The sequence below is a fragment of the Leuciscus leuciscus genome (assembly GCF_965113295.1).
Source record: "Leuciscus leuciscus genome assembly, chromosome: 22".
Classification (NCBI taxonomy): domain Eukaryota; kingdom Metazoa; phylum Chordata; class Actinopteri; order Cypriniformes; family Leuciscidae; genus Leuciscus; species Leuciscus leuciscus.
Genome location: NC_138746.1, coordinates 13,852,551 through 13,878,123, shown reverse-complemented (window position 1 = coordinate 13,878,123; position 25,573 = coordinate 13,852,551). Strand labels below are relative to the sequence as shown.

The 25,573-nt window shown below is 40.3% G+C and overlaps 1 protein-coding gene across 8 annotated transcripts in view; it reads left to right on the top strand.

Annotated features, from left to right (window-relative positions):
* kat6b (K(lysine) acetyltransferase 6B) overlaps nucleotides 1–24,196 on the top strand; it is a 44,536-nt gene extending 20,340 nt beyond the window's left edge. For 6 of the 8 annotated variants that reach the window (XM_082154179.1, XM_082154175.1, XM_082154180.1 and 3 more), the window contains exons 3-17: nucleotides 5,313–5,421; nucleotides 9,375–9,490; nucleotides 9,664–9,745; nucleotides 11,369–11,501; nucleotides 12,018–12,916; nucleotides 13,573–13,694; nucleotides 13,835–13,935; nucleotides 14,105–14,246; nucleotides 14,648–14,809; nucleotides 15,069–15,162; nucleotides 17,200–17,431; nucleotides 17,632–17,788; nucleotides 18,985–19,254; nucleotides 19,945–20,218; nucleotides 20,317–24,196. In XM_082154179.1, coding sequence (XP_082010305.1) covers nucleotides 5,313–5,421; nucleotides 9,375–9,490; nucleotides 9,664–9,745; nucleotides 11,369–11,501; nucleotides 12,018–12,916; nucleotides 13,573–13,694; nucleotides 13,835–13,935; nucleotides 14,105–14,246; nucleotides 14,648–14,809; nucleotides 15,069–15,162; nucleotides 17,200–17,431; nucleotides 17,632–17,788; nucleotides 18,985–19,254; nucleotides 19,945–20,218; nucleotides 20,317–22,955 — 5,532 coding nt within the window. In that variant the 3' untranslated portion in view covers nucleotides 22,956–24,196. The remainder of the gene's footprint in view (nucleotides 1–5,312; nucleotides 5,422–9,374; nucleotides 9,491–9,663; nucleotides 9,746–11,368; nucleotides 11,502–12,017; nucleotides 12,917–13,572; nucleotides 13,695–13,834; nucleotides 13,936–14,104; nucleotides 14,247–14,647; nucleotides 14,810–15,068; nucleotides 15,163–17,199; nucleotides 17,432–17,631; nucleotides 17,789–18,984; nucleotides 19,255–19,944; nucleotides 20,219–20,316) is intronic. The other 2 variants (XM_082154181.1, XM_082154182.1) reach the window with 2 other exon arrangements.
* The last annotated feature ends 1,377 nt before the right edge of the window (nucleotides 24,197–25,573 follow it).

Sequence of the window (25,573 nt, the reverse complement as noted above, 5' to 3'; positions counted from 1 at the left end):
TGTGCACAGTACAGAATTGCGTGCGGGTGCCGAATAGAGTTCTCTTTCGCGTCAACTTGCCCTTGAAAAGTTTAAAATCACATTAAAATGCACATTCGTGGACAATTGATAAGTAGAATTGAAATGCGTGTGTCTTATCAAATCCACAGTTCTGGGAAATTTGGACCCGGTTTTCAATACCCAGCCCGACTTCCATTTGTATAAAAAAACACAAAAAATTCTCAAAATATCATCTTTTATACTTAAAATAGCTGTTTGGCTGAATATGATTCAGTCATGGACAGTGGTTCCACGTGATTGAAACAAGTAAAACCCAATAGAATCAACCATGTGCAACTGCCTAGAATCAATTGTGTTCTATTTTAACTTAACTTAAATGGTTTTCATTAGAATTGAAGTATTCAAATAATCCTACAATTAGGCCTAATGCTTCTTGTTTATTCCTGTGATTTACAAAACAAACTAAACTGGTTTCATCCTGGGCCCTACCATAGTGGTTGCTTTTAAGCAATTAGAATTCTTGTTAGAAGGTCGTCAACCCAAGCACGAGCTCAACACTTTCAGCACGAGTAGCTCAAGCACGAGTAACCCCCAAAACCACTAACATAACCGAAACTTTTAAATACCAACATAATAGAACATTTAAATATTAACAAGTCTCTCCATTTTCTCTTCTTGCAAAAAAATTTATAAAATGACACTATTTCAATATTTACTCTCCCAATTCAGCCTCTTTGCAAAGCATGATTGGAAGTGAAAGTCCTGTTTGATTGGATTACATGATTGAATCATTTTGAAATAACATGTTTCAATCATCAAGTTAAGTCAAAGAGTAACTGTTTCAAGTCAATTTAACATGAAGCCATCATATTTGAACCAAAAACCTGATGCAATGGTGTTAAATCAAAATGAATTGCTTAAAGTGAACAGCATCATAAAAAAAAAAATGTGTGTACGCAACACAGAAGAAAGTCAGTCCAAGTCTGCAACGACACAAGGGTGAGTAAATTATGTCAGAATTTTCATTTTTGGGTGGACCATCCATTTTAATAAAAATTCAAGTGTCTGCCATCGAGAAACCCATATAGATCTGCTATTTTTATTAAGCCTGGTGGTTACGTCTCTGTGTTAAGTTAGCAGTAAATAACTAATAAATAAATAACCTCTGAGGTGCTAAATATGAAGTTAGAGCTGCATGATTAATCGTTAAAAGATCGCTATCTCGATTCAGACACCCACAGGATTTCATTTTTAAATGACAACGATTTGTCTGCATCTATTAAACCTTTGACAAAATCATACCGGAACATTCATATCTGCGTCGGCGCTGTGCTGTTATAGAGAGAAGTTATCAATTATGTAAAGGTACAAAACAGCTTCACAAACAGTATTTTAAACCACACAATATCATTTTTTCTGTTACAACAATTCAGATTTTCACAGAAATTTTAGTTCTCATGGATAAATGGTTCGGTTTGTCTAGCAGGATTTATTTGACGCTTAAATAGTGCATATAATCACTACCACAATGACATGTTGGCTACACAGACATACATGATGTGAAATTCTGTATGAGTGCTTAGAAGTCGTCATGTGAGAATCTGCCAGCATGTGTGTTTTTTAGTTTTTTCCTACATATCAAGTAGCTTACTCTCAGATCATATCTAACTCTATGTCAAACATGGCAGGCTTTCAAGATGTTTTTTTATTTTTTTATCTTTATGCACACTGTGTGTGTGGGGCAGTAGAATTCTGCCATTGAAATCAGTTTTGTGCAAATGATATTGAATGATGTGGTGGTGTGTAGAGCTGCAGAAGAGGGTTTATTTGTATTTATATGAGACGGCGGTGCCTGTGCTTTTCCCCTTCTGCGCGTGAATACAGAATTATTGTTTGGAGGCAATTGAGGTCAAGCATTATGTGCATGGTGGGATTTGTGTTGTGTATATCGTGATTATGTTGCCCTCGGGGAGAGAAGCCCTTTATAGGCTATGAGCACACATTTATTTCTGAGCACTAACCAACTCGTCATTTGTATGAAGAGCTGTACGTATCATTCAGGGGCCATCGATTGGAGCCTTTCAATTGGCACTTAAACGAAAACTTGCAATGTTTATGAATAACCCATCTGCAAATTGATGGTCTGCCAAAATGATTAATAGGCTAGGGATTGATTGCCTGTTGCATAAAACAATTAATCTGGCATTACTCTCAACAGGTTTCTCACCAGAACAGACACTCAATATTTATCAACACGGCACAGCGGGGAGCTCAGCCTGAGTGGCTCTCTTGAGATGGTACAGAGAACATACCCACTAGATGTAGTTTTGCTCCATCTTCTAATGCCCCATCTGCATCTAATATACACCATCCCCCAACAGATCGCTCTGTCTCTTGCTGACAAGCCTTTTGGGAGAGAATTGAGCTGAATTGCTCGCTTGTTTACTCTCAACTTCTACCGGTTTCTCTTCTCGGGAGACTGGTATGTTTTTGCGAGCGTGTGATGCAGAATCTAAGGACTCGGGCTTGAATGGGCTTACACAACCCATGTGGAGATTTAGATGTAACAGTTTGGAGATGTGAGGGTGTGGTGGCAGACTTTCCCGTCAGATTCCATGTAACCTTTTTCTGATCTCCACTACACAAGTCCTGCATGCCACAGGCTTTCGTGGGAGGAAAGATAGTCTTATCTTGAGAGCTATTCACTGAGCCTGTTCAGTTCCCTCTAATCTTCTTTTGGCATCAGCAACTTGCGTTACCCTCATTCAGAGGGCACTGGCTACACCTCTCGCAGTTGTATAACATCCCATTGCCAATATTTACACAGGCTCAGTGTTGTGTATCACAGCGCTCGGTGATACGGCAAGGCGGTGTGTGTGGTGACGTGCACAATTCAGGACACATCCTGCTGGGCATCCTTTATCCTTCATCAGCAGTACCAGATTTATTGCATGTATGTGTGTTGGTTGAATTGGCTGCTGCCTTTTTGAAGGCTTTTACATAATGTAATCTTTACAGTAGTCAAATGCAGCACACATCCTAAATTTAAAAGAGCCATTTCGGTTTAATTTCCTCTTTGTGGTATCATGTCTCGTGGATTCTGCATCTGGGTTAGTATCTGACCTCCAGAGATATTGGATACCTGACCACACTGCACTATTAAGTGCCAGAATGTACTAGGGTTGTTGCAATAACATTTCAGAAAACAATATCCGTTTTAATTATATTGTGCTCACATAGGCTGCATTTATTTGATCAAAAGTACAGTAAAAACTAATATTAAGAAATATAAAAAAAATATTTAAAAAAAACTTAATTCTTAATTGTTAATATTATTTAATTTGACATTTAATTTGATTTAATTTTAACGAAATTAAGTGTCACCACTATTAGGTTGCACTGCACTGCAAAATCAACAGCCGCCTGTGAGTCAGAAAGCACTCTATCAATTTGAGTCTGTGGTACACTGCAGAAAAGCTAGTTTTGTTCTTACTAGTATCTTTATTTTAGTATTGGTACTGAAGTACGTCTGACACGTCCCTAGAATGTAGCCTACTTCACAATGTGCCTTTTTGTTTGGTATTGAGTGATTTGAGATTGATTTAACTCGTGTTTGTATCTGGCCTCTGCCAGGAGCTGCTTTATATCTGGCACTGTGTATCTGTCCTCCATAATCACATGCTTAATAACTAGCCGACTCCCTGGGTTTGTAACCACCTGTCTAGTTTGACATTCAATATTCAAACAAAGCTAATCAAAACACCTGCCAAATCTTTTATCTTCCAATCTGTACTCATTTTCTATGCCACTCATGTGCCTTGTGTTTAATAATAGTTGTACTGTGTTTCAAATCTTGGATCTTGGTATGTGTACATAAAATATTATTTAAGGCACTGCATTGCTTAAAGCTGTTCACATTAGGGCTGTCGCGGTAACCGCTATATTAGAATACAGCGATACTGACAACTTGACAAGCCAACCGCAGAAGCAACCACCACAACTGTGATGTTCACGTGTTTTTTGTTTTTTTTTCATAAGGCTATGCCCTTGTTTTACACTTTATGCATGTGTATTGAATGTTACATAAGTTAATAATGAGAACAAGAGAGGAGAATGTCCTTTTTTCTTCTTCTGCCAACTGGCTTACAATTGTGATTTGTACAGACGCTCCGTAGATTTGCATTAAACAAGCCTAAAGAGACAGTGAGTGAGAGAGAAAGAGATCGATTGAGCGTGTGCTAATTACCTGCATCTGTTCTCTATGTCAAGTAATATATTTGTAAAAAAAAAATTACAATAAAAAAAACCTTTGCCATGTCTGAGGAGGAACGAAAAATCTTTGTCGTAGCATCCTGTCAACATTTCCCATGAATGGCATCATTTGGTCTCTATGAAGCGACGCATTGCTGTTCGATTGAGCCTTGTAAATTGGAGCTCAAAGTTTTACAATTCATCAGCTTGTTTCATTAATGAATGAATCAGGATTTTTGAACGCATTAGTTGAATGAACGGTTTAATGACTCACTCAAAGACAGTCTCTTGCTTTCACCTAGTTTGACGTAACTCTGACAGCCTGTCTTGAATGCGCAGAGATATCAGCAGTTTTAGAAAGCCTCTAGTCTAGTCCGATTGGATGGTCAGAATTAACAGTTCTACATGCAACAATAGCACAAAAAGCTTATTGTCAGGTTTATTTTCTGTTATGTGAGCCCTTATTTTGTCATTCTTTTCTGTTTCCTTTAGTTCCTGTTTTCCTGCTCTGTTTAGTTTTGTTGTCACTGGTTACTGATTTTGTCCTCTTTTGTTTCTGTAGTTACATATTAGTTTCACATGTCTAGTTTACTTTCCTTTGTTCTACCCCTGTTTATATAGCCACGTGTTTGTTGTTCTTGGTAAGATCTTGTATTGTGTGGTTTGCATTATTCTCCTGTATGTTCATTCAGAGTGTTTGGATGATTAATAAAACCTGTTTTGTTTTTGAATCTCCTTCGTGCCAGCTGATCACATTGTAAAACTTTTTTCTTTTTTTTTAATGGCGATTATTGCGTATCGCAATATTGATCTCTCTGTAAGTGGAAATTCCTTCACCATGACAGCCATAGTTCACTTGGTGTGTAGGGGGTTTAGTTTGAGTACATCTTTAGTGTTTTATCTAGTCAAACATGTTGACTTTGTAAACCATACTTTTTTGTGTGTTTTTATCTGAGGAATATAAAAAGAAAGAAAAGTTGCATCATTGTTGGCAGTTTTATTTAAATTAAGTCTACATCAATTAAAAACATGCTCTTTTACTCTTTATTTTTTCACTCTAGCCACGTGCTGACCCCATACCCATATGCAGCTTCTGTTTGGGCACGAAGGAGTCCAATCGAGACAAGAGGCCAGAGGAGTTGCTGTCCTGTGCTGACTGTGGGAGCAGCGGTAAGACCAGTGTTTGAACACTCTGACTGAGCCATGCCTATAGATGGGCGGTGTATTATCTGAAAGTCTGTTAAAAGTAACTTGCTTTTGGCCATTTGGCGAAGTGACACTCAGTGACGAACTAGTCTCAGTCAGCTCCCTAGTTTAGTAGTCAGGGTACTGATCAAGGAGGTGGTCATTTTAAGGGCTGTCTCAATGGCAAAATTCTTCCAGTGTGCTGAAACATTTGCTCCATGAAAAGTCCCACAATGCACAGTGAAAACCAGGGAGCATCGATGCTCACTGTTTCCTTAAAGGGGTGGTTCAGGATTTTGGACATCGGACCTCATTTCCAAGTTAGCCTGGGTGTTCTTTATCAGTGGAGACAGTTTTCAACATTTTTCATCCAGTCCTTCCAGTTGCATAGTTCGCTGGTGCTAGGCTAGGCTAGTCAACGGTAACTGCTAGCCTGGCATTAAAAATAGTTTTACCCACTCCACAGTACACCAAAATCAAATAAATCATAATGCCAGACTATCGATGTAAATGTCTGTTGAGAGAATAATGTTAGAAATCAAACTACTCTTGCATCTCAATGATCGCATTACATTTACAGGAACTAGTTTCTCAGCAGCGGCGGAATTTTACTTTGCTCCGGTTAGTACTGCACCGAAAGTAAACACAGAACAGAAGTGCACTACAGTCGGGACGTCTAGCTAGCTAGTAGTAGTCTCGGTTACCTAGGTAACTTAATATCACTCCGCCGCTGCTGTAGACTATGCTAATAAATACAGGGAACAAAGGATAACTATTGCAATGTGATGAAAGGGTAGTTTGATTTCTAACATTATTCTCTCAACAGACATTTACATCGATAGTCTGGCGTTTTAATTTATTTGCTTTTGGTGTACTGTGGAGTGGGTAAAACTGTTTTAATGGCAGGCTACAGTTACAGTAGTGACTCGTGCTAGCCTAGCACTGGCGAACTATGCAACTGGAAGGACTGGGTGAAAATTTTTGAAAACTGTCTCCACTGATAAATAACACCCAGGCTAACTTAGAAATGAGGTCCGATGTCCAAAATCCTGAACCGCCCCTTTAACTGAAGTTCTGAAGAGCAAAACATAAATCATGCGAGCCAACTCACTACACGTAATGACACGCAACTTTTTTATGCAAATCATTAGCCTATTTAATTTTGTTTCAGCATAAACATACATCTATTCAGCCAATGAACATATAGCTAACATTTATAATTTATTTACAGGTGCATGTATATGTAACAAAGTATTTATCATAATGTACTTTAAAAAAACATTTTCTGTTCTACAGATCTACAGTTGTTCATAAATACCAGTAGTGATGTTGTACAATGAGGATGTTGTCATATCGCTGGAAATAGAATCCTCATTGAATCTTTGTACACAATCTACTGTTTCACGACCTAATAAGTTAGGGAGCTGATTAAGACGCACCATCAGACTTCGTAACTAACCAGTTAGCTGTAACCAAACCAGAGATTTTCTTTGAATATTTTCTCACATTTGTGGGAGTGATGGGACAAGTAGTTCATGAGTTATGAAATTGTATTTCAACCATTGGGATTGTCAGTTGATAACTCATAATCATGTGATTGAATCAATTCCAGAAGTGAGAGAGTCAGAGGTAGTGATGCACCAAAATGAAAGTTCAGGGCCAAAACAGAAACTGTAAATTCTGGACCACTGAGATCAAAACAAAAACCATTGTAACTTGTTTGAGATTATACTTTTTCTGTGTGGAAAATGGATCATAGTTCCATCAAAATAACAGAAGGATATATACAAGAGATCATGACAATTAACCAACTATCGATTAATTGTTGACAATTTAATCATTAAAAACGTATCAATGGCCCATTAAGCAAGGTCATCATTAGAGTGCATAGTTTTGAGGTGCATGCGGCTCATGCGCAAAACGTGCAGCAGACACACGAAGAATAATGAAGCAAGCACACGTTTATTTAGAAACATAATTAAACAAGGGTGAACAAAAGAACTACTTGCATGTGTAAATCAAGACCTGTCAATCTGAGCGATCAAACCAATCCAAGCGCGCTCCAGCTGTGAAATTGAAACGTCTATCTATTATGTACAATGATTTTGCAAGTCAAATTTTCATGTAAAGCAGTTATTTTTTCACGCTATGAAAATAGAGCACTTCTAATATGTCAGCAAATTTAAAAGCACTTGTTAAGTGATGGTCATATTCCCCATATTCACTGTAAATCCAAGCTTCTAAGCTTTAAAACGACACCTATTTTGTGTTGGTTGACCATGTGGTTAAGTAACTTGATAACTTGGTAGCGCCGCCCTTAGTTAATGAATAAACGTTTGATTTATCTTTACTTTAAACAATGTCTGTACCCTACAGTATATTACATGAGATCTTGGTTAGTCTGTTTGCATGGGGCAGGCAAGGGCATGTGTATAGTCTAAGAACAAGAAATGCTCTTTATTAAAGATCCAAAAGAAAACCGCAAACATTGTGCATGCACAATTAGGAAAGGCAAATCTGAACTGAATTTGCAATTGTGTTTGAGTTTTGTCCGCAATAAGCTTTCGTAGTCTTGATGCACAGCATTGTTTGTTGTCCGCCTTCATTTCTCTGCATGCATCTCATCTCGCATCAGTGCAGTGCACGTCTCAACTATACCGGCAAGGTGACATCTTCATCAGCTAGTGTTTACATTAAATGTGTTTAAACCTGGATAATTTTACGTACACTACTTTTTCTCCATGTCTAAATTTCTGTTGTCCAATCTGCTTAATTTTCAGTTCATATTTTCAGCCTAGATTTAGCCTGTCAAAAAAATATTGATCTAATTTTTTGGGGGATTATTTAATGGCTCACTCTTAAAAAATGTAATTAAAAAAAGGCTACTACACTAGGAGAACCCTCCAGTGTCAAATCCTGCTAGGAGGGAAAACTAGTGGTGATAGTTGATAAATACACCCTGGCGAGGGCTTCCTCAGGTCTCCATGATAGCATCCCCATCCATGTGGTATGAAAGCTTATATGCAAGTGTTTTTAGTGAGGGTGATCTTGTTTGGGATTATTGGCATTGGGCTATATGTTTATGAAATGTGGTAAAATATCTCAAGATGCTTGGAGGATAGAGTGAATTTTTTTCACTAAACTAAAAATTGTCTATTCTGTAGAAGTGTTGGCAGAAGGGTTTTTCACAATCACAGATGGATTCAAGCTGAAAGGTGTAGAGTTTATAAGATGTTTTTTTCCCCCACTGCATGTTTGCTTGCTTGTTTCTTTTACTCTAATTTATTTATTTTTTTCCCTCCTCCAGACAGAATTGCCATGTTCCTGTTAAATTACCTGCTCTTATGTCGTAATTTGTTTTGAACAGTGATTTTGAAATGCCACAAGGAATTGTTCTCCCAGTGACATTTTTATGGCTGAGTTTGACTTAACAACGCAGAGGTGGTTTTCATTAAGTGTTCATGAAAGTATAGAAAATGTGCTCCCACTGTAAACCGCAGCTGGTTCGCAGCCCTCAGGGACAGGAGTGCATGCTTTTACATGACTATAACGGATTGACTGCCATTATGGTGTACCCGCGTACCATTTCTGCCTCGTTAAGAACAAATTATCTTTAATTAGCTGCTCAGAAGTGTTTGATAATACAGTGCTTTTAGACATCGATTTTGGAAAGTCTTCACGCATGGCTCTTCGCATTGTTGATGCCACGTGTAAATATTTAACTGATCCACGGTCGGGGGAATCTTTCATTTGTTTCTTTTTGATGTTCTCTCTCTGCTTGATTAACTCTCTGTTAACATTTATCCTGTAATGTTTCAGCAAGGGCTTTTGTGTTTCCTGCCAAAGTTAAAGGATTAGGTAATGTCGCTCTTTTAATTGAGCATGTTTGGAGACTCTCTCTAAAGCCTGTTTGTTTTATTCCACATTTCTCCTCAAAGGCCATCCATCATGCCTGAAGTTCTCCACTGATTTGACTGCAAATGTCAAGGCCCTGCGCTGGCAATGCATCGAATGCAAAACATGCAGTTCCTGTCAGATTCAGGGGAAGAATGCTGTAAGTTCTTTTCAAATGCACTGATGGCCTTGGCCCAGTTCCTGCTGACATATTTTATAGTGTCAGAGCGCTGCTTGTGTTCTGACACTTACTGCAGGATGTTGTTTACTGGTGTAGTGTATATTGCGTCTTATTTTTGCGTCTGACATGTTTCTCTGTGCGTGTGGATTCAGGACGAGATGCTCTTCTGTGACTCCTGTGACAGGGGTTTCCATATGGAGTGTTGTGACCCACCGCTCTCCAGAATGCCAAAAGGTACATTAGGCCTTTGTTTGCCTCTGTGGATTTTTCCATTCTCAAGGTGAAGCCGTTTAAATGTGCCATTACACAAAGGCTTCTGGTTACATAATCGTAAGATGATATGTGCCTTGCGTCTCTCTCTCTCTCTCTCTCTCTCTCTCTCTCTCTCTCTCTCTCTCTCTCTCTCTCTCTCTCTCTCTCTCTCTCTCTCTCTCTCTCTCTCTCTTTTTCTCTCTCTTTCTCTCTCTCTCTCTCGTTCTCTCTCGTTCTCTCTCTCTCTCTCTCTCGTTCTCTCTCTTTCTCTCTCTCTCTCTCTCTCTCTCTCTCTCTCTCTCTCGTTGTTAATGATTTTGCCTCTGGCTTGCAAATGACTGTGCTTGTCCTTTTCAGTTAATGGCAGTTTGTCTGAAATGGGCATGTAAGTGCCAAGATAAAAAGGAAGCAGCATCATAAAGTGTTTCAATAGAGCAGAACAGATTCATTTCACTTAATTTTACAAGAGCCTTCAGTGCTGAATGTCTGTAACTGCTGAAGGGAGGTGACATTCTGCCATTAAAAATCCCATCAAATTTCATTTGGGTTTTGTTATGGGTGAAAGAAAATGCTTAAACTAAAACATGTATGTCAGGGTGTCAATTTAACATGTTAATTTAGTTTGATTAATTATAACAAAAAATACACATTCAAAATGAGAGACGCTAACAGAATGGCGCCTGCTACAAGAGCGCTTCCTGTGTAAACTGCCCTCTGTGTGATATTCTACCGCAGACAGATTGACAAAATTATTTTTATGGCTGCAAAATATATTCAGGTGGATTATAGTTCAGTGATACACATTTTCCAACGATATGGAAATAAATCAAACAATAAATTGACGAAGAAATTTTTTTGTAATATCTTTTGATGATCTTTTATTTCTTTTTTTCAGAAAATTTGATCAGTTATCAGTGATTTAATTAAATTGATTTTTAAATCATTGACTGACCTCAAATTTAATGAAAACTCTGTAAGAATGAGAATTAGTTGTCAAGAGAGGCTATACATTGTTTTTCTCAGTATAACATTTGTCAGTATTTTCATTTATTCTTTTTATCTCATGTCAAGATCACAGGAATACAGAAAATTAATAATGCTTGGCCTCTATCTTTATGTACAATTCTATTTGCTTTCTGTAGTTGTGATGCTTCTCACAAATCAGTTCTGCGTATTTCCACAAGATATCGGCGAGCTTTAGTTCTATATTAAAAATCAAAAGACATGCAAATTTAACTTTAGTTATGCGAAATGTGACAAATGATCTAATCATTCAAATTGTTTATTTGATATCTACCTCTCTAAAGAGGATGTTGAAGGCTGAGGTCCTGTCAATAAAAAGCTCCCCACAAAACTTCAAAGACATTTATTCAGTGTTTCCTTGTTGGTCTGTTACCTGTAGAAAGCTTGTTTCCCTTTGTTCTATTCCTTTTCTTCTAAAGATTGTGGAAATAAAGGGAAAAGCACAGTGGGTCATCTCTGCTCAGTACTACAAAGACATATCTGAAAAGTGTCACGGCTGCAGACAATGATGAACCATCCTTGAAATGCTTCTCTCTTTTGTTTCTCCCTCTCTCTTTTTTTTTTTTTCTGGACCTCCCCCAGGAATGTGGATCTGCCAAGTATGCAGGCCAAAGGAACAGGAGGGAAAACGGTTGCTACACAAGACAGCGGCCCAGATCAAAAGGCGATATGCAAAGCCAGGAAGGCCAAGAAAAAATCTAGCACATCCAACAATGTACGATAACTCATTTCATCTGTCTTGTTCCTTGTGCTTCAGGCTTAAGGTTACAGGTCTCACATCAGTATGTTGCCTAAACTGTAAATGCTCTTTTTGATGGCCTACTCTGATTTTTGTCCTTCACAACCTTGCCTTGAGAGTATATGTAGGTTTTCATACCCTCTCATCCACAAGGTTTAAAATTAGCATGGCTGCTACAATGTACTTTTAGCCTGGGGCATTCTTTGCAAGTCTAATTTTAACATATGGCTGTGTTGTGAAGCTCACTCAGAACGCTGTCAGTCAGACTGGGTGAGTCTGGGTCAGTAAGCTTTTTAAATGTGCAAGACTTGAGGGATTACATCTCTCCTAAAGGCTTGATGAGCACTGATAGACACGGTGGAACGTGTTGTTGAAGCTGTGAAATCAGGCTCTCAAACCAAGGCTCAGGCTTAGTCACAGTCAAGATGTGCACACAGATTCTCATTCATTTGTGGCTCGTGTATTAAATGCCACTATCGTCTGTTTTCACAGGTCTGACAGTGGTGGTCCAGGATCCGTTGAGCTGTCTGAAAAAGCACGGCATGGTAGGGGTTCCTTAAGCACTTTCTGTACCCCACCCTCATCAAGCACCTTTATACCCACCACAGACGGCAGGAGTCTCACTGACCCCCTCACATCCACACCCACCCTCACTACGTTGCTCCCATTCAACAAGAAAACCAAAGGTCTCATTGACGGGCTTTCCAAATTTTTCACGCCATCACCCTTGGGTCGCCGGTTGCGCGGTGAAGCGTCGGGCTCCTCGAATCAGCACAGGCAGAGGAAACGGGGCTATCGGAAACACCATGCCAGCGTGACGACGCCAGGTGTGAGGTTAAACGCCCCATCTAGTGTTCTCCTTACCCCGTCCCCTTCGCAAGGACACAGCCCCATCTCGCTGAACCCCACCCAGTCATCCTCGCCCTCCTCCGCCCACTCCCCACACAGCTCCTCCTCCCAGTCTAGCGGCCCGTCCCTCAGTAGCCTCCCAGGCAACAACCAGCTGAAGGGACTATTTGATGGACTGTCTCACATCTATACCACTCAGGGACAGTCCCGGCAAAAGGGACTCCCCAGCTACGCACCGCCCAAGCGAGCGCGCCGCACCCAGGACGTTTCCACCTCACCCAAAACGTCCCTGCAGCTTCAAGGAAAAAAACCTGTCAAGGGTTTCGGTAGTAAATTAGCATCCCTATCCGGTTCGGCCTCGGGATGGGTGCCCAAGCGGGGCCGACCGTTTAAGTCGGCACTCCATTTCAAACGAACTCCTTTCTTGAGAAAGCACAAGCTGCTAGGCAGGTTTAGGTTTAAGGCCTCCCCGCAGAGGGAGAACAACACACCAGGGAAGGGCAGATTGGCAGATGGAAGAGTTAAACCAGACCCAAACCATGGTAAGCACAGGGGCCTGAACCTCCGAACGGCTGACTAGCTTTTTCATCTTTAAACCGTTTTACTCATCTTCCTCATTTTTAGAAGCTCAGTAACATGGATTTTTTGTTTTTCAACTAATACTGCATCTCTGCATTTTTGTTTTTAACCTTTTTCTTCAATAATTTATTAATTCTGAAGCCACTAAAGCCTTAGATTTCGGCTCTCTGCTCACGTCCTCATGCTGCTCACACCTGCCTCTCAAACCATAGTTATTAATGCTTTTCCCCTTTGGTAACAAGCACTTTAATGTAAAGTGTTTGCATTTCAAATGACCCTTGCTCCTGGTTTGGTTCCCTCTCAACCTCTGCACAAATGGAATATTTGTTTAGAGGTCACTGTTGCCTAGAAACAAACTGTGATGTGTGGTTAGAGGTTTGAGGTTAGTGTGTTGGCCAGCAATGTTGATATGAGCCTTTCCTATCAGCTGTCCTTTCCATGACTGTAGTGATTTGCATGCTAGCAGTTGTGATTTTGAATGCTGTGTTAAGTCTAAGGTTAGTGCTTGTTTATATTAGGTTTGGGTTTTATAGCGTCAGCATCTTTTCAGTTTTTTTTTTTTTCGTTGTACTACATTCTGCACACACATTCTAAAGGTCTGTTTTCTGACCTCTCACAGCCTTTAATGCCGAGAGATGCTCAAGAAGAGAGCCACAGGAAGGAAGGATGATTTTACTCAATGACCATGTGGCTGAAGAGGATCTGAAAGTGTTCAGACACATCAAGGAGATCACAGCAAAGGTAAAGGAGAGTCTATATTTACTAGGCAAGCATCACTATTGCTATTCCTCGTACTTTAGGTGACCACCCTAGAATAATACGATTCTTTTAAATATTTCAAAGAAAAAAAATTTCTAACTTGTGAATTTTTTTCAAAACAGAAAACTGTTGGTGATCAAGGACAATCCCCTCCTTTGATTGAATTTGGGAAGTATGAAATACAAACTTGGTATTCCTCACCATACCCTCCAGAGTACTCAAGGTAAGTCTGAAATTTATTCCAAAACATTTTTTACAGCAATTTTTAAAATGTCTGCCAGATATAGCCTTAAGCAAATGTAAACTAGTATGTGATTTAGAGTTAGACTCCCTACTCTTGCAACTCATGCCACATTCTTCATGTTATAATTAATTGCTGCTCACCTTCTCAGATTACTGAAGCTTTATCTCTGCGAGTTCTGCTTAAAGTACATGAAAAGCCAGGACATTCTGCAGAGGCATTCAAAGAAATGTGGGTGGTTTCACCCTCCAGCTAATGAGATCTACAGGAAGGATAACCTCTCTGTGTTTGAGGTCAGTGCTGGCTTTTAAATCTTCATGCACAACTTCATTCGCATCCTAATTTCATCTCATCTGCATTTGCAATTAAAACAAGAGGGGTTATGTCCAGAGATTAAAGGATATGAAGTGCCAAGCTTGTTGAAAGGCACATCTCAGCATCATGGATGAGAACTGGTCTTACATGATTTAATCATGTCAGATTAAGTCAGTTCTTCAAGGACTTCATGTCTTGTTTTTTCTAGTGAACAGGAAATGCATCATAATCCTAGCAGACCTCTAAAAGTGTTAAAGACCTTCATTTGCAGAATGTTTATGATTTCTGATCTTTACATGTGCCCCACTAGCGGGAACTGCCCTTGTATGGGCTATCTGAATCTCTAATGGGTTCCCATTTCTTTTCCTCTTTGCTTTAGGTTGATGGAAATATCAGCAAAATTTTTTGCCAAAACCTTTGTTTGCTTGCAAAGCTTTTTCTGGACCACAAGACGCTCTATTACGACGTTGAGCCGTTTCTCTTCTACGTTCTGACACAGAATGATGAGAAGGGTTGTCATCTTGTTGGATACTTTTCAAAGGTATTACCCTTACATGGATATTATTAAGAATATCTAATCCTATGACAGTGGAATCAGAGTAACAGCGGGTTGTTTAGTGGGTTGTTAAAGATGGGTTTATTTTATGGTGCTCGTTTTTGGATCTGAACATTTCTGCAATATGTTTGAAGGGTTTTGTGTGCTTATGTTTGGTTCATTTCAGGAGAACGGCAGGTGCAGTGAATTGCATGCGTTGGCAGCGCACTGACACACTCTATCTTTCTCTCTTTCTCTCCCACAGGAAAAGCTTTGCCAGCAGAAGTACAATGTCTCCTGCATAATGATCATGCCTCAGTACCAAAGGCAAGGATTTGGAAGATTTCTCATTGATTTCAGTAAGTTATTCATTAACTGGTTTGGAAGTCTTATGAGATGGGAGCATAAGATTGTTTGTATCATGAACAGATGCTTCTGTACTCTGCATAAAAGGAAAAATAACTGTTTCAGACTAGACAGTCATAATGAAATGGGAAGAATGGCTTGTTGTGCTTGTTTCATTGTCATTTTAGTTATCAAGAGGGTTTGCATGTCTTTATATACAGTGAATATAGTGCATTATATCATTTGCTTGCTTGTGAATGTTTTGATTTAGTTTGCTTTCTGTGTAGAATCAGAAGAGCATTTGCATATTTTGTTTTAATGCAAAAGACTACAATAGAGAATCTGGAATTGTTCGGTCTCTTCTGACTTTAATGCATCTGTTGAAAACACAAAATCAGCGCTCACTTTAAGCAATAAAAAAAGACCAAATATGTTCTACTAGTTGAGTGTGAAGCATCACAACACATCAATGTAGTAATTTTTGCAAATTAATACATCTTAAGAGGCACTTTAAAATTGACTATTGAAAATGAAACTATTAGCAAAAATATTTGTTTATTATATTGTATCATTGTTTGCGTGTCTGTTTCATGATGCTTTGTAAAACACATTGGTTAGCCACGGCAATATATAGGTGCTATATAAATAGACTTTTTTTTATACAAGTATATAAATCTACATTTTTTTATTAAATTTTTTTTTACTATAAATTTTTATTTTATAATTAGTTTTTTTCATATTAGAACCAGGGTTTGCTCTACAAATACAGGTTATCAGCCATCTGGGCTGGTTTTTCTGCTCTTTTGTTATCCATTAGTAAAATATTATACTGTAATATTGGTATTTTTAATGTAACATTGACATCACAAGAACTCTGGCAAGAGCTTAAAGGGATAGTTCACTCAAAAAGAAAAATTATGTCATTATTTACTCACCCTCATGTTGTTCCAAACCCGTAAAACGTTCGTTCAACTTTGGAACACAAATGAAGGTATTTTTGATGAAATCTGAGAGCTTTTTCTCCCTCCAAGACGGCTTGCGCAAAAGTTCATAAAGAGATCGTAAAACTAATCCATATGAATTGAGAAGTTTAGTCCAAAATTTTACGACAACTGAAGTGACACGATCACTTTATATGATGAACAGATTGAATTTAGGCTTTTATTCACATATAAATATCCATCAACTCACACATCAGTTGTGGTAAACGGAAGCTCAAGCATGTTTGCTTAACGTGCGAGAACCAATGAGATTCATTCTTGTTACGCAGCATGTTTGAGCGTCCGCAAGAGGTTTGTTCTCGTGCGTTGGGCTTCTGTTCATGTTCGCTGATCAATGTTTATATGTGAATAAAAGCCTAAATTCAAACTGTTCATCATACAAAGCAGGGATGGGCATCTTGGGTTCCTGGAGGGCCAATGTCCTGCAGAGTTTAGCTCCAAACCAGCCCACCTGAACAAGTTAGTCAATGTCTTCAGGGTAACTAGAAAGCTTCAGGCAGGTGGGGTTTTATCAGCTGAACTCTCCAGGACTGAAGTTGCCCATTCCTGATATAAAGCAATCGAGTCTCCTCAGAAAATTATGGAATTACTTTAAGAACTTTTTCATCAAAGTGTCAGTTGCGTAGCTGTCTATGGAGGGATAGAAAGCTCTCAGATTTCCTCAAAGATCTTCATTTGTATTCCGAAGATGAACGAAAGACTTATGGGTTTGGAACGACATGATGGTGAGTAATTAATGACAGTATTTTCATTTTTGGGTGAACTATCCCTTTAAGTCTTAAGCCATCGAAATCAAAGCCATAATCATTCAATTCCTTAAAATTAACAGTTTGTCTCTGATAAGAAGCTTGTATTTTGTTTAAATGTAAAATATTCAAATATCATGCCTCCTAGCCTTTATTAAGCTGCATAAAAACATTACAACACATTCATAAATTGTGATTGTGTTGATTTGTTTTGTCCAAGTGACACTCAAACCCGATCTAAAAACAATACTCATAAACAATCTTGTCTTTTCTCCTCTCTTTGTCTCTTTTCCTGTCTTTCCAGGTTACTTACTTTCCAGGCTAGAGGGCCAGGCTGGCTCCCCAGAGAAGCCTCTATCTGATCTGGGTCGTCTGTCCTACTTGGCTTATTGGAAAAGTGTCATACTGGAGTACCTGCACAACCACCCAGATAAGAGTGTCAGCATCAGGGGAATGAGCCGAGCCACGGGCATGTGTCCACATGACATCGCCACCACACTTCAGCAGCTCAACATGATTGATTTCCAGGATGGCAGGTGGGTTTGACTGTGGTGGTATCTGTCAATCTGACAATTCACTCACATGCTTTCAGTGTACTTTATCATCTCTAAAGGACGGGAGGGGGGTAAATACAGTTTTGGCTTTATTTGCATGTGCATTAATACTGAATTACAATTTATCATACATCAGACAAGATATGTGCATTTTGAATACATTTCCTAACATGTTTGTCTAGGTTTCTAATCATCCGAAGATATCAGCTGATTGAGGAGCACATGGATAGACTGAGAGAGAAGCCAAGGCTTCATGAGGTTGACCCTGACTGCTTGTGCTGGACTCCAGTTTCAGTCTGCAAAAGCCCACCGGGGGAGCTGAAGAGTGCTATGGCACAGGTAGGCTTAATGATGATTTGATCAGGGACTGAACACACCTGCTTTTAGTGAACCCTGTCTTAATTGTTTGTCTGTCCAGTGCAGTGTTCTAATATTTAAAGCTAGACTATGAGGGATTTCTCGTTAAATTCTACATTACAAATGAATTTTTGAGCCAGTACAAACAAATAAATAAGTAAAATCACGTTTTTGCCTTATGCTGCAGCCACTACTATAAGGTTTCAATAATGATTTATATTCAGAGCTTTCAGGTTTGTTTTCTAGGAAAATCATTCATTCTTGTTTACTCGTCCACAAATAAAGAACAGATCAGACTATTATGGCATCAACATAGGTATACCTATACAGTTTCAAATGTCGAAAGAGCTCAAAGAAGTCTGCATTTTTTCTTTAAAATGTTTGCTTAATCCATAGTGATTAAATCTTCTGCAACCCTACTTTATATAAACATGCAACAAACAACTAGGTGGTTTTCCTGGCATATACAGCTTGATCAGCATGTTCCACAGGGTGACTTGCAGTCCAGTTTACTATTACAGCTGTCTTGCATCAAATGACTGTGTTCTGTCTGCTATGTTAATGTTTGCTGCAGATATTGCAGTACAGACACAGCAGATTTTGTAAAATGCCCTTTTAGTCTTCCTTTTGGCCTCTGACAAAACCTGACCTTTTTGCATAATACTGAACTCAAACATAATTGGTAAGGTGATGATAATTGGTAAGACTGTTCTGGTCGGCGTCTCTAAAATCAGAGGTTGTTTTTAATTGAAACCTATTCAGTTGGCAGATCAAGGAGATCACGATGAGCACAGGTAACTCGTTCCTTCCCCAGCTCTGCATTATTAGCTACAATTTGATGCTTGTGTGAAAAGTGAGCTAAATTTATCCCTTTCAGGAGTTCAGGGTGAGTTCACAGAGATAGCTGAAAGCACTTCCAACAGTAACCCAGCTTCCTGAGTGACCTAAATCAAAGCTCTGTATTATTAATGCCTCTGAATGTCCCATGAAATGTAATCTTCCATATCTGCTTAAAAATAAATGTTGCTGAGATCAATGGCTAATCAAGAGACAATTTCTGCTCTGCAGGGGCACTGTAAAAGCAAAGTGTAGATAACTGAGATGTTATTGGTCTGCTTGGCTTCAGCCTGTACAAGCGGCTCAGATAAGCTCATATTTCTGTTTTTGTGGAATAACAGGCAAGAGATCGTCGTGCAAACTGTAGTGCATCAATCAGGAATTTGACTATGGGGATGGGCTACACCAGCACACGACCTCCGCTAACCAAGTGCAAGAACTTTAGCAGAAGATACTCAGACCCACTGTTTGCAAACAGCACTGGGAAAGATTTTGAAGTGAGTGAAGACAGCAGCAGTGATGAGGATGATGATGACGATGACGACAACGGCGACGATGGTAATGAAGACAATGCAATCAAGTCCCAGTCTGGGCAGGGGCTCAAGCGAAAGGTAAATATCAGAATCATTGGTTGTGCATTTTTTATTTAGTTCTCTTTGTATCATGGTTCTTCACATTGAAAATCCTTTTGCATTTAGGAAGCATATTTAGTAGGATGGAAAAAAGATCCAAAACACTCCATCTGTCAGAAATTTCCATCAGTCCTTAAGTCCATAATTAAGTAATATTGCTTTCATGATTTGTGTGGGAAATCTTGATTCTGTATCACCAAGTAATCTTGCAGATTATTTGCACTGGGGGTACTGCTGTCCCAGAATGCCTGGGGGAGAGTATGTTGTGAGGATCTTGCGGTCAGCTTGATTCAGCACACTCTCATTTGGGGTTTTGGGCAGGCTAAGCTTTCCAAATGAATGGCCTGTGGTGTAGGCACTGTGGTCTAAATGATGGGCTTTTGAATTTAGATCATGAAGCAACCCATTCACAACGCAGCCACATTTCCCTATGTTTAGCATCACCCTTGACCGTATCTGTCTCCTCCAAACCTATGCTTTTTGGATTAAAGGGCACCAGGGACAATTTAACAAAAAAGTGGCCAACTCTTGCTATGACAGTTGTTAAGTCTAACAGTCTTTGACATCTCCCTGTATTTATTCCATTCTCAAGCGCAAGTTGTTCTCAAACATACATGCACTTCTCTGCTAAGCGAATAGCCCCCTTAAATGTATTTGTTTTTTTCTTAGCGGGCATCAAATCTGCGACGGAAGAGAGGGCGGAGAAGAACGCGAATCAACAGCAGTGTCACGACCGAAACCATCTCGGAGAGAACAGAGGTGCTAGATGAGCCATTCGAAAACTCTGATGTAGAAAGTCCTCTGCCACAGCCCAGCAGGAGGGGCGACAGCGAGGATGAGGAAGAGGAGAAAAACCAGAGAGTGGCCGTGCGTCGGCCTGGAAGGCCAAGGAGACATGGAGATGACAATCACTCAAATCAATCTAAAGGAGGGAATGTGGAAGGTAAAGCCATACATGTTAACATTTACAGCATACTGCTTTTGTTGCATAATTGAAAGATAAATTAATATGTAAAAAAAAATTCTGTGGTGTTTCTGAAGCAGTAAAAAAGGACAATCCTCGACCTGTAAAACGGAAGAAAGGCTGGCCCAAAGGTGTCAAACGAGGCCCTCCCAAATGGAGACTAAAGGAGCGCAAAATGGGCTTTAAGCTCAACCTCTACACACCGCCTGAGACACCAATGGTCACAGTGGAGCAGGAGCAAGAGGAGGAGCAGGATGCCAGCCCTGCCTCATTCTCAGAACCATCTGAGTCCTTCAGAGAGCCCAGGCCAGAGGACACAGAACTGGACACCTGCATTTCAGAGCCCCACAGTCCAGAGCCACCAGTGTCTCACAAACTAAATGAAGATGAGTCGACAGACAAGTCTGACACGGTGGAAAATTCTCCCTGTGCTGATGAGACCAATGAGACCACATCAGGTCCAATAGATGATGCTGAACAGTCAATTCTAAATGCAGAGGAGGTCAAGGACCTGAAGCCAGAGGGTGAACCAGAAGGCAGGGTTGGTAAGGGCTCGGGTGAACGAGACGAGGAAGAGGAAGAGGATGAAGAGCCAGAACAATCTCATGTGGATGATCACGATGCAGATGATGAAGATGATAGCCATGAACAAAGAATAGAGGACCCAGTGCCACTAACAGAAAAAGAGCTTACTGAAGACCCAGAGCCAGTTTCAACTATTAATAATAATAAAAATCCTGAAGTGCAGCCGAGCCCCATGGAGCCACCGCCTCATTGCTCTGAGGAGCTTCCGTCTGAAAGCACTCTTGTGAGCTTGGGCATGCAACAGGGAGACACTGTGGACTCAGATCATCCTCCAGACTCGGAAACCGAGGAAGAGGATAACAGTCAGAGGCCTGAAGAAAAGCATATGGGCCCGTTGACTCCGGCAATAAAAGAGGACCATAACATTTGCCCTGAGCTTGACATGGAGACTGCTCAAGCTGTGCAGTCTCTCACTCAAGAATCTGAGCAAGAGAGGCACTTTCAGGACTGTGTGGAGACTCAAGAGGCCTGCCACAGCCTACAGCGGTATGTTCACGTCGAGCAGAGCCCTCAGATGACTCCCGTGGATGACTGCCAGCAGTCAGATCACAGCAGCCCTCTGTCTTCTGTCCATTCTCACCCGAGCCAATCTGTACGATCAGTCAATAGTCCAGCGGTGTCCATTTTAGAAAGCGGTTACACGCAGATCAGCCCCGATCAGGGCACCGTCTCGGTGCACTCGCTTCATAACAACATGGAGACCAGCCCAATAATGGATGTGCCCTCGGTGTCGGACCATTCTCAGCAGGTGGTGGACAGTGGCTTCAGTGACCTAGGTAGCATTGAGAGCACCACTGAGAATTACGAGAATCCCAGCAGTTATGACTCCACGCTGGGTAACAGCATTTGTGGCACGGGAGCAGGAGCAGGCGCCTCCTCCCAGAGCAGCTGTTCCTATGGCAACCTCTCCTCCGGTGGCAGCCACAGTCAGAGCAGCTGTGCTGTGTCCCAGCAGATGGCCGGTCCTGTGGTGAACAATACTGGCGCTTGCAGCATGCTCCAGCAAACCAGCATGAGCTCCCCTCAGGGATGCAGTGTGAAGTCTCCGCAGGGCTGTGTGCCGGAGAGGCAGCCCAGCCATCCGCACGGACATGGGCACAGCCATGGGCATGGACACGGGCATAGCCACAGTCACCACCACAGCCATCACCAGCATCATCCGCACCATCAACATCACCAACACCCACAACACCAGTACCAGCAACCTTTGTCACACTGCTCCATGCCGGCCAGCTTCGCTCCACCCATGCAGCTGTCTGACATCCCAGAATCCAACAACCCCTCTAGCAACCTTGGTCTGTATGACCGAATGAGCCAGGGAGAGTATGGAGGTGGACACTATAGTCAACCATCAGCTACATTCAGCCTGCATAAGCTACAGCAACTCACCAATACCATCATGGACCACCCCTTGCCCTTCAGCCATTCTGCCTCGCACTCCATCTCATCCTATGCAAATAACAGCGGCTCGTTGTCCACGCAGCTCGGTCCTCACAATCCTGCGCTGGTTTCTCTGTCGCAACCCGGTGGAGGTCCTCAGTCGCAGGCTACTGTGACTCCTCCACCCAATATGACTCCACCACCCATGATGCTGCAGCGCAACATGGGTACACCCAACATGAACCTGGCCCCATCTCAGAGACTGCAAACGCAAATGGCCCCTAAGAATCACCATCACCACCCCATGTCCATCCGCTCCAAATCGGCCCCTCTGCCGCCCCACCACCAGCAGCAGATGTATGGTAGGGGTCCTCAGACCGTAGCCATGCAGGCTCCTGGGAGGACGCTGGCTATGCCATCGCGGATGAACATGGGGGTGAACCTCATGCCCGCTCCGGCATACAACGTCAACTCGGTGAACGTCAATATGGCGAACGTCAATATGGCGATGAACACTTACAGAGTGACGCAGCCTATGATGAACGGTGGCTACCATGGCAATCCTACCTATATGAATCAATCTCCACAGTACTCTATGCAGATGGGCATGATGGGTACCCAGCCTTACCCACAGCAGCCCATGCAGGCTCCTCCCCATGGCAATATGATGTACAGCCCAGCAGGTCATCATGGTTATGTGAATACCGGCATGTCCAAACAACCCTTAAACGGGCCTTATATGAGACGATAATCAACGACCTGAAAGTAAAGGGTCATGATGTTGCAAAGTCAGCTAGTTGACTTGAGGTATTTAGTTTGTTCTTATTTTCATGGTTAATGTTCGCTTTTATGGATCTTTCTAAAAGAACCAGCACTTGGTAAGAATGCAAAAAAAGTTTTGTTTATTGGCTAAATTTTAGCTTTTTTCCCCTATTTATGGGAAGCCTTACAGCATAAGATTTAAAATGTAACATTGTGTAAGCATAAATCTCCCCTGAACTGCATTGCAGTTGAATGGAGGTTACATTTTCTTTAAGTTGGAACCTGCATTATGGAACCTTTAAATGTGCCTGCATTGTATGTTTTTGGACAAAAGAGCCTTTTCAATGTACCTTTAGCAATCGCAAGGTTATATATGTAAGTCTGTACTCATGCCTTCATATTATTTAAATTATTGTAAATCTACTTTTATATTTTTTTAAATGTAAGGTTATACTTAGCATGCTATAACGTCTTTGTTAGTGACAGTGCATCAAAGTAGTACTGTACAGTGTTGTGCTTAATAGCAAGCAATTTTATATTAAATGTATGGCCTTGGTTAGGTTTCCCTCATATGGAAGGAAAAATTAAACTCTATTTTTGTTGATTCTAATACTGTAAAGATTTGAAAAAAATCGTCATGTTCGGCTTGGAAGGTTCTATTGCTAATTGTGTATAATTTGTTACTTTATAACAAGTTTCTTTACCTGAGGCAGCTTTCTGTTTTTATACAATTTAAAGCAATTTCTGTCACAATAGCAAAGAACAGTCAATGTCAGTATTTGTACATGTAGAAATCTAAATCAAGGGGGAAGGGCAAACAGAAACATTTCAGATGGGGCAAAGTTGCAAAATTATTATGAGTGTCAATTTACTCCAAAGTTGGTCTTTTATGAAATGCCTTTAAACTTACATTTTCATTCCATCTGTAGATTTTTTTTATCTTTATAACACATCTGATTTATATTTTACTGAAATGTAGAGCAGTAGCCTTGTTGATAGACAAAACAGATGGCATGTAAAAAGGTAAATTGTATCGTGTCTGTTTGTATAGCTTATTTTGTAGCCTTTGTACCTGTACAGAATGGCAGTTTGACGTAAGAGGGATATCCTGACTGTACTAATTAACAGAGCAACAGTCCTGTATTTATGAGTTACCTTTTTAGTCGGTCACTTAAATGCTGTACATTTTAGCAGAAAATAAATTATGATGAGCCACTGACAGACTTAAAAGTGTGTATGGACTCTGTTTTCATGCTCTCATGATCTCAAGCTTATCGTGACTTTTATACTTTTCTTGAAAGGATCTATTACAGCCAACAGATTTTCAGATGTTTTGTCATGGTTGGAAACAATCTTAAGTGCATTAAGAGACTGCTGAATAGAGAAACAGGTGCTTTTGACTGTAGAGGATGGGCAAATTTAGCTGGAAGACACTAGTTCAACTGCACACAAGTGCCTCATAGCAATAAATGAACAAATATAGTATTTGGCTCTAGTACACTGTAAAGCACAAATATTAAATTTTTCTAGCAAAGGTTTTATTGTTATTCTGCTGTGCAAACATTACTAATCATTAAATACCCAGAAACTACGTAGCTAAACAACATGCTGGCTGTGTCAAAGAAATTGCTGCATATTTCCTTATGCTTTATCAATAAACTTCAACCATGCCTTAAATGTTGAACTAATTGGATTTAAAGCAACTGTATGTAGATTTGTGTTACGACAGTGGAATTCAGTGTTGTAAGTATACTGCTGTCGTAAGTGCTGTGGATAGCTGTACATGTGCATTTGTTGACAAACTAAATGATTTTAAAGCATTTGAATGTTTATGTGTGTAATGAAATGTTCATGATAGGCCATGTTGCACATAATATATATTTGACAGTATAGACTATCAGAGCAGAGAGACCTATAGCAGAGCAAAATTTCAAAGCTTACCTGCCATGAGATGTATTTATTTGATGCTATCCTGAGACGGGACTGTTGTGGGAAAGAAACTGAAGCCATTTGCTTTATTAGTCGCTGTACCATCAGCATTATTTTGAAACCTAAAGTTCAAGGTAAAAAAAATGCTTACATTTGCTTTAAGCCTGAAGTACAGAGATGGAACTATTTAAGACAATCCTATTCAATTCCAGGTCACCTTCCATTTTTTTTTTCAGTTTACTGTATCGGCACATATCAAAATGTATCTCAATCACTGATATTAGTGATGAATTCATAGGTCAGCTCTAATCTTCAAGAGGGCGCTATTCTCTATGGAGAATCTGCATCAGTAACACTTGCCTCCATCAGTTCTGCTTTTTGGGCATCTCATTTGAATTCTACAGGGCTCACTTGATTGAGTCCTAGAGTGCCTGTTACTTCCCTCTTATCTAAAGAGATTTAACGTGCCCTGTTTCTCTTTACTTACTTTATGCTTTGCTGAGTGCATGGTCAATAAAATGAGCTCCAGAGTAGAGAAACTCAGAGAGGTTTAAAATAGTCTTTTGCCTCCACTCCATAGTAATCAATGTTCAAGCCTAGGTAGCATTAGCAACATTATTCCGTGTCCCCTCTGCCGCATTGAGAACGTTTTGTACCTTGTTTTTCAAGATGGTTGCA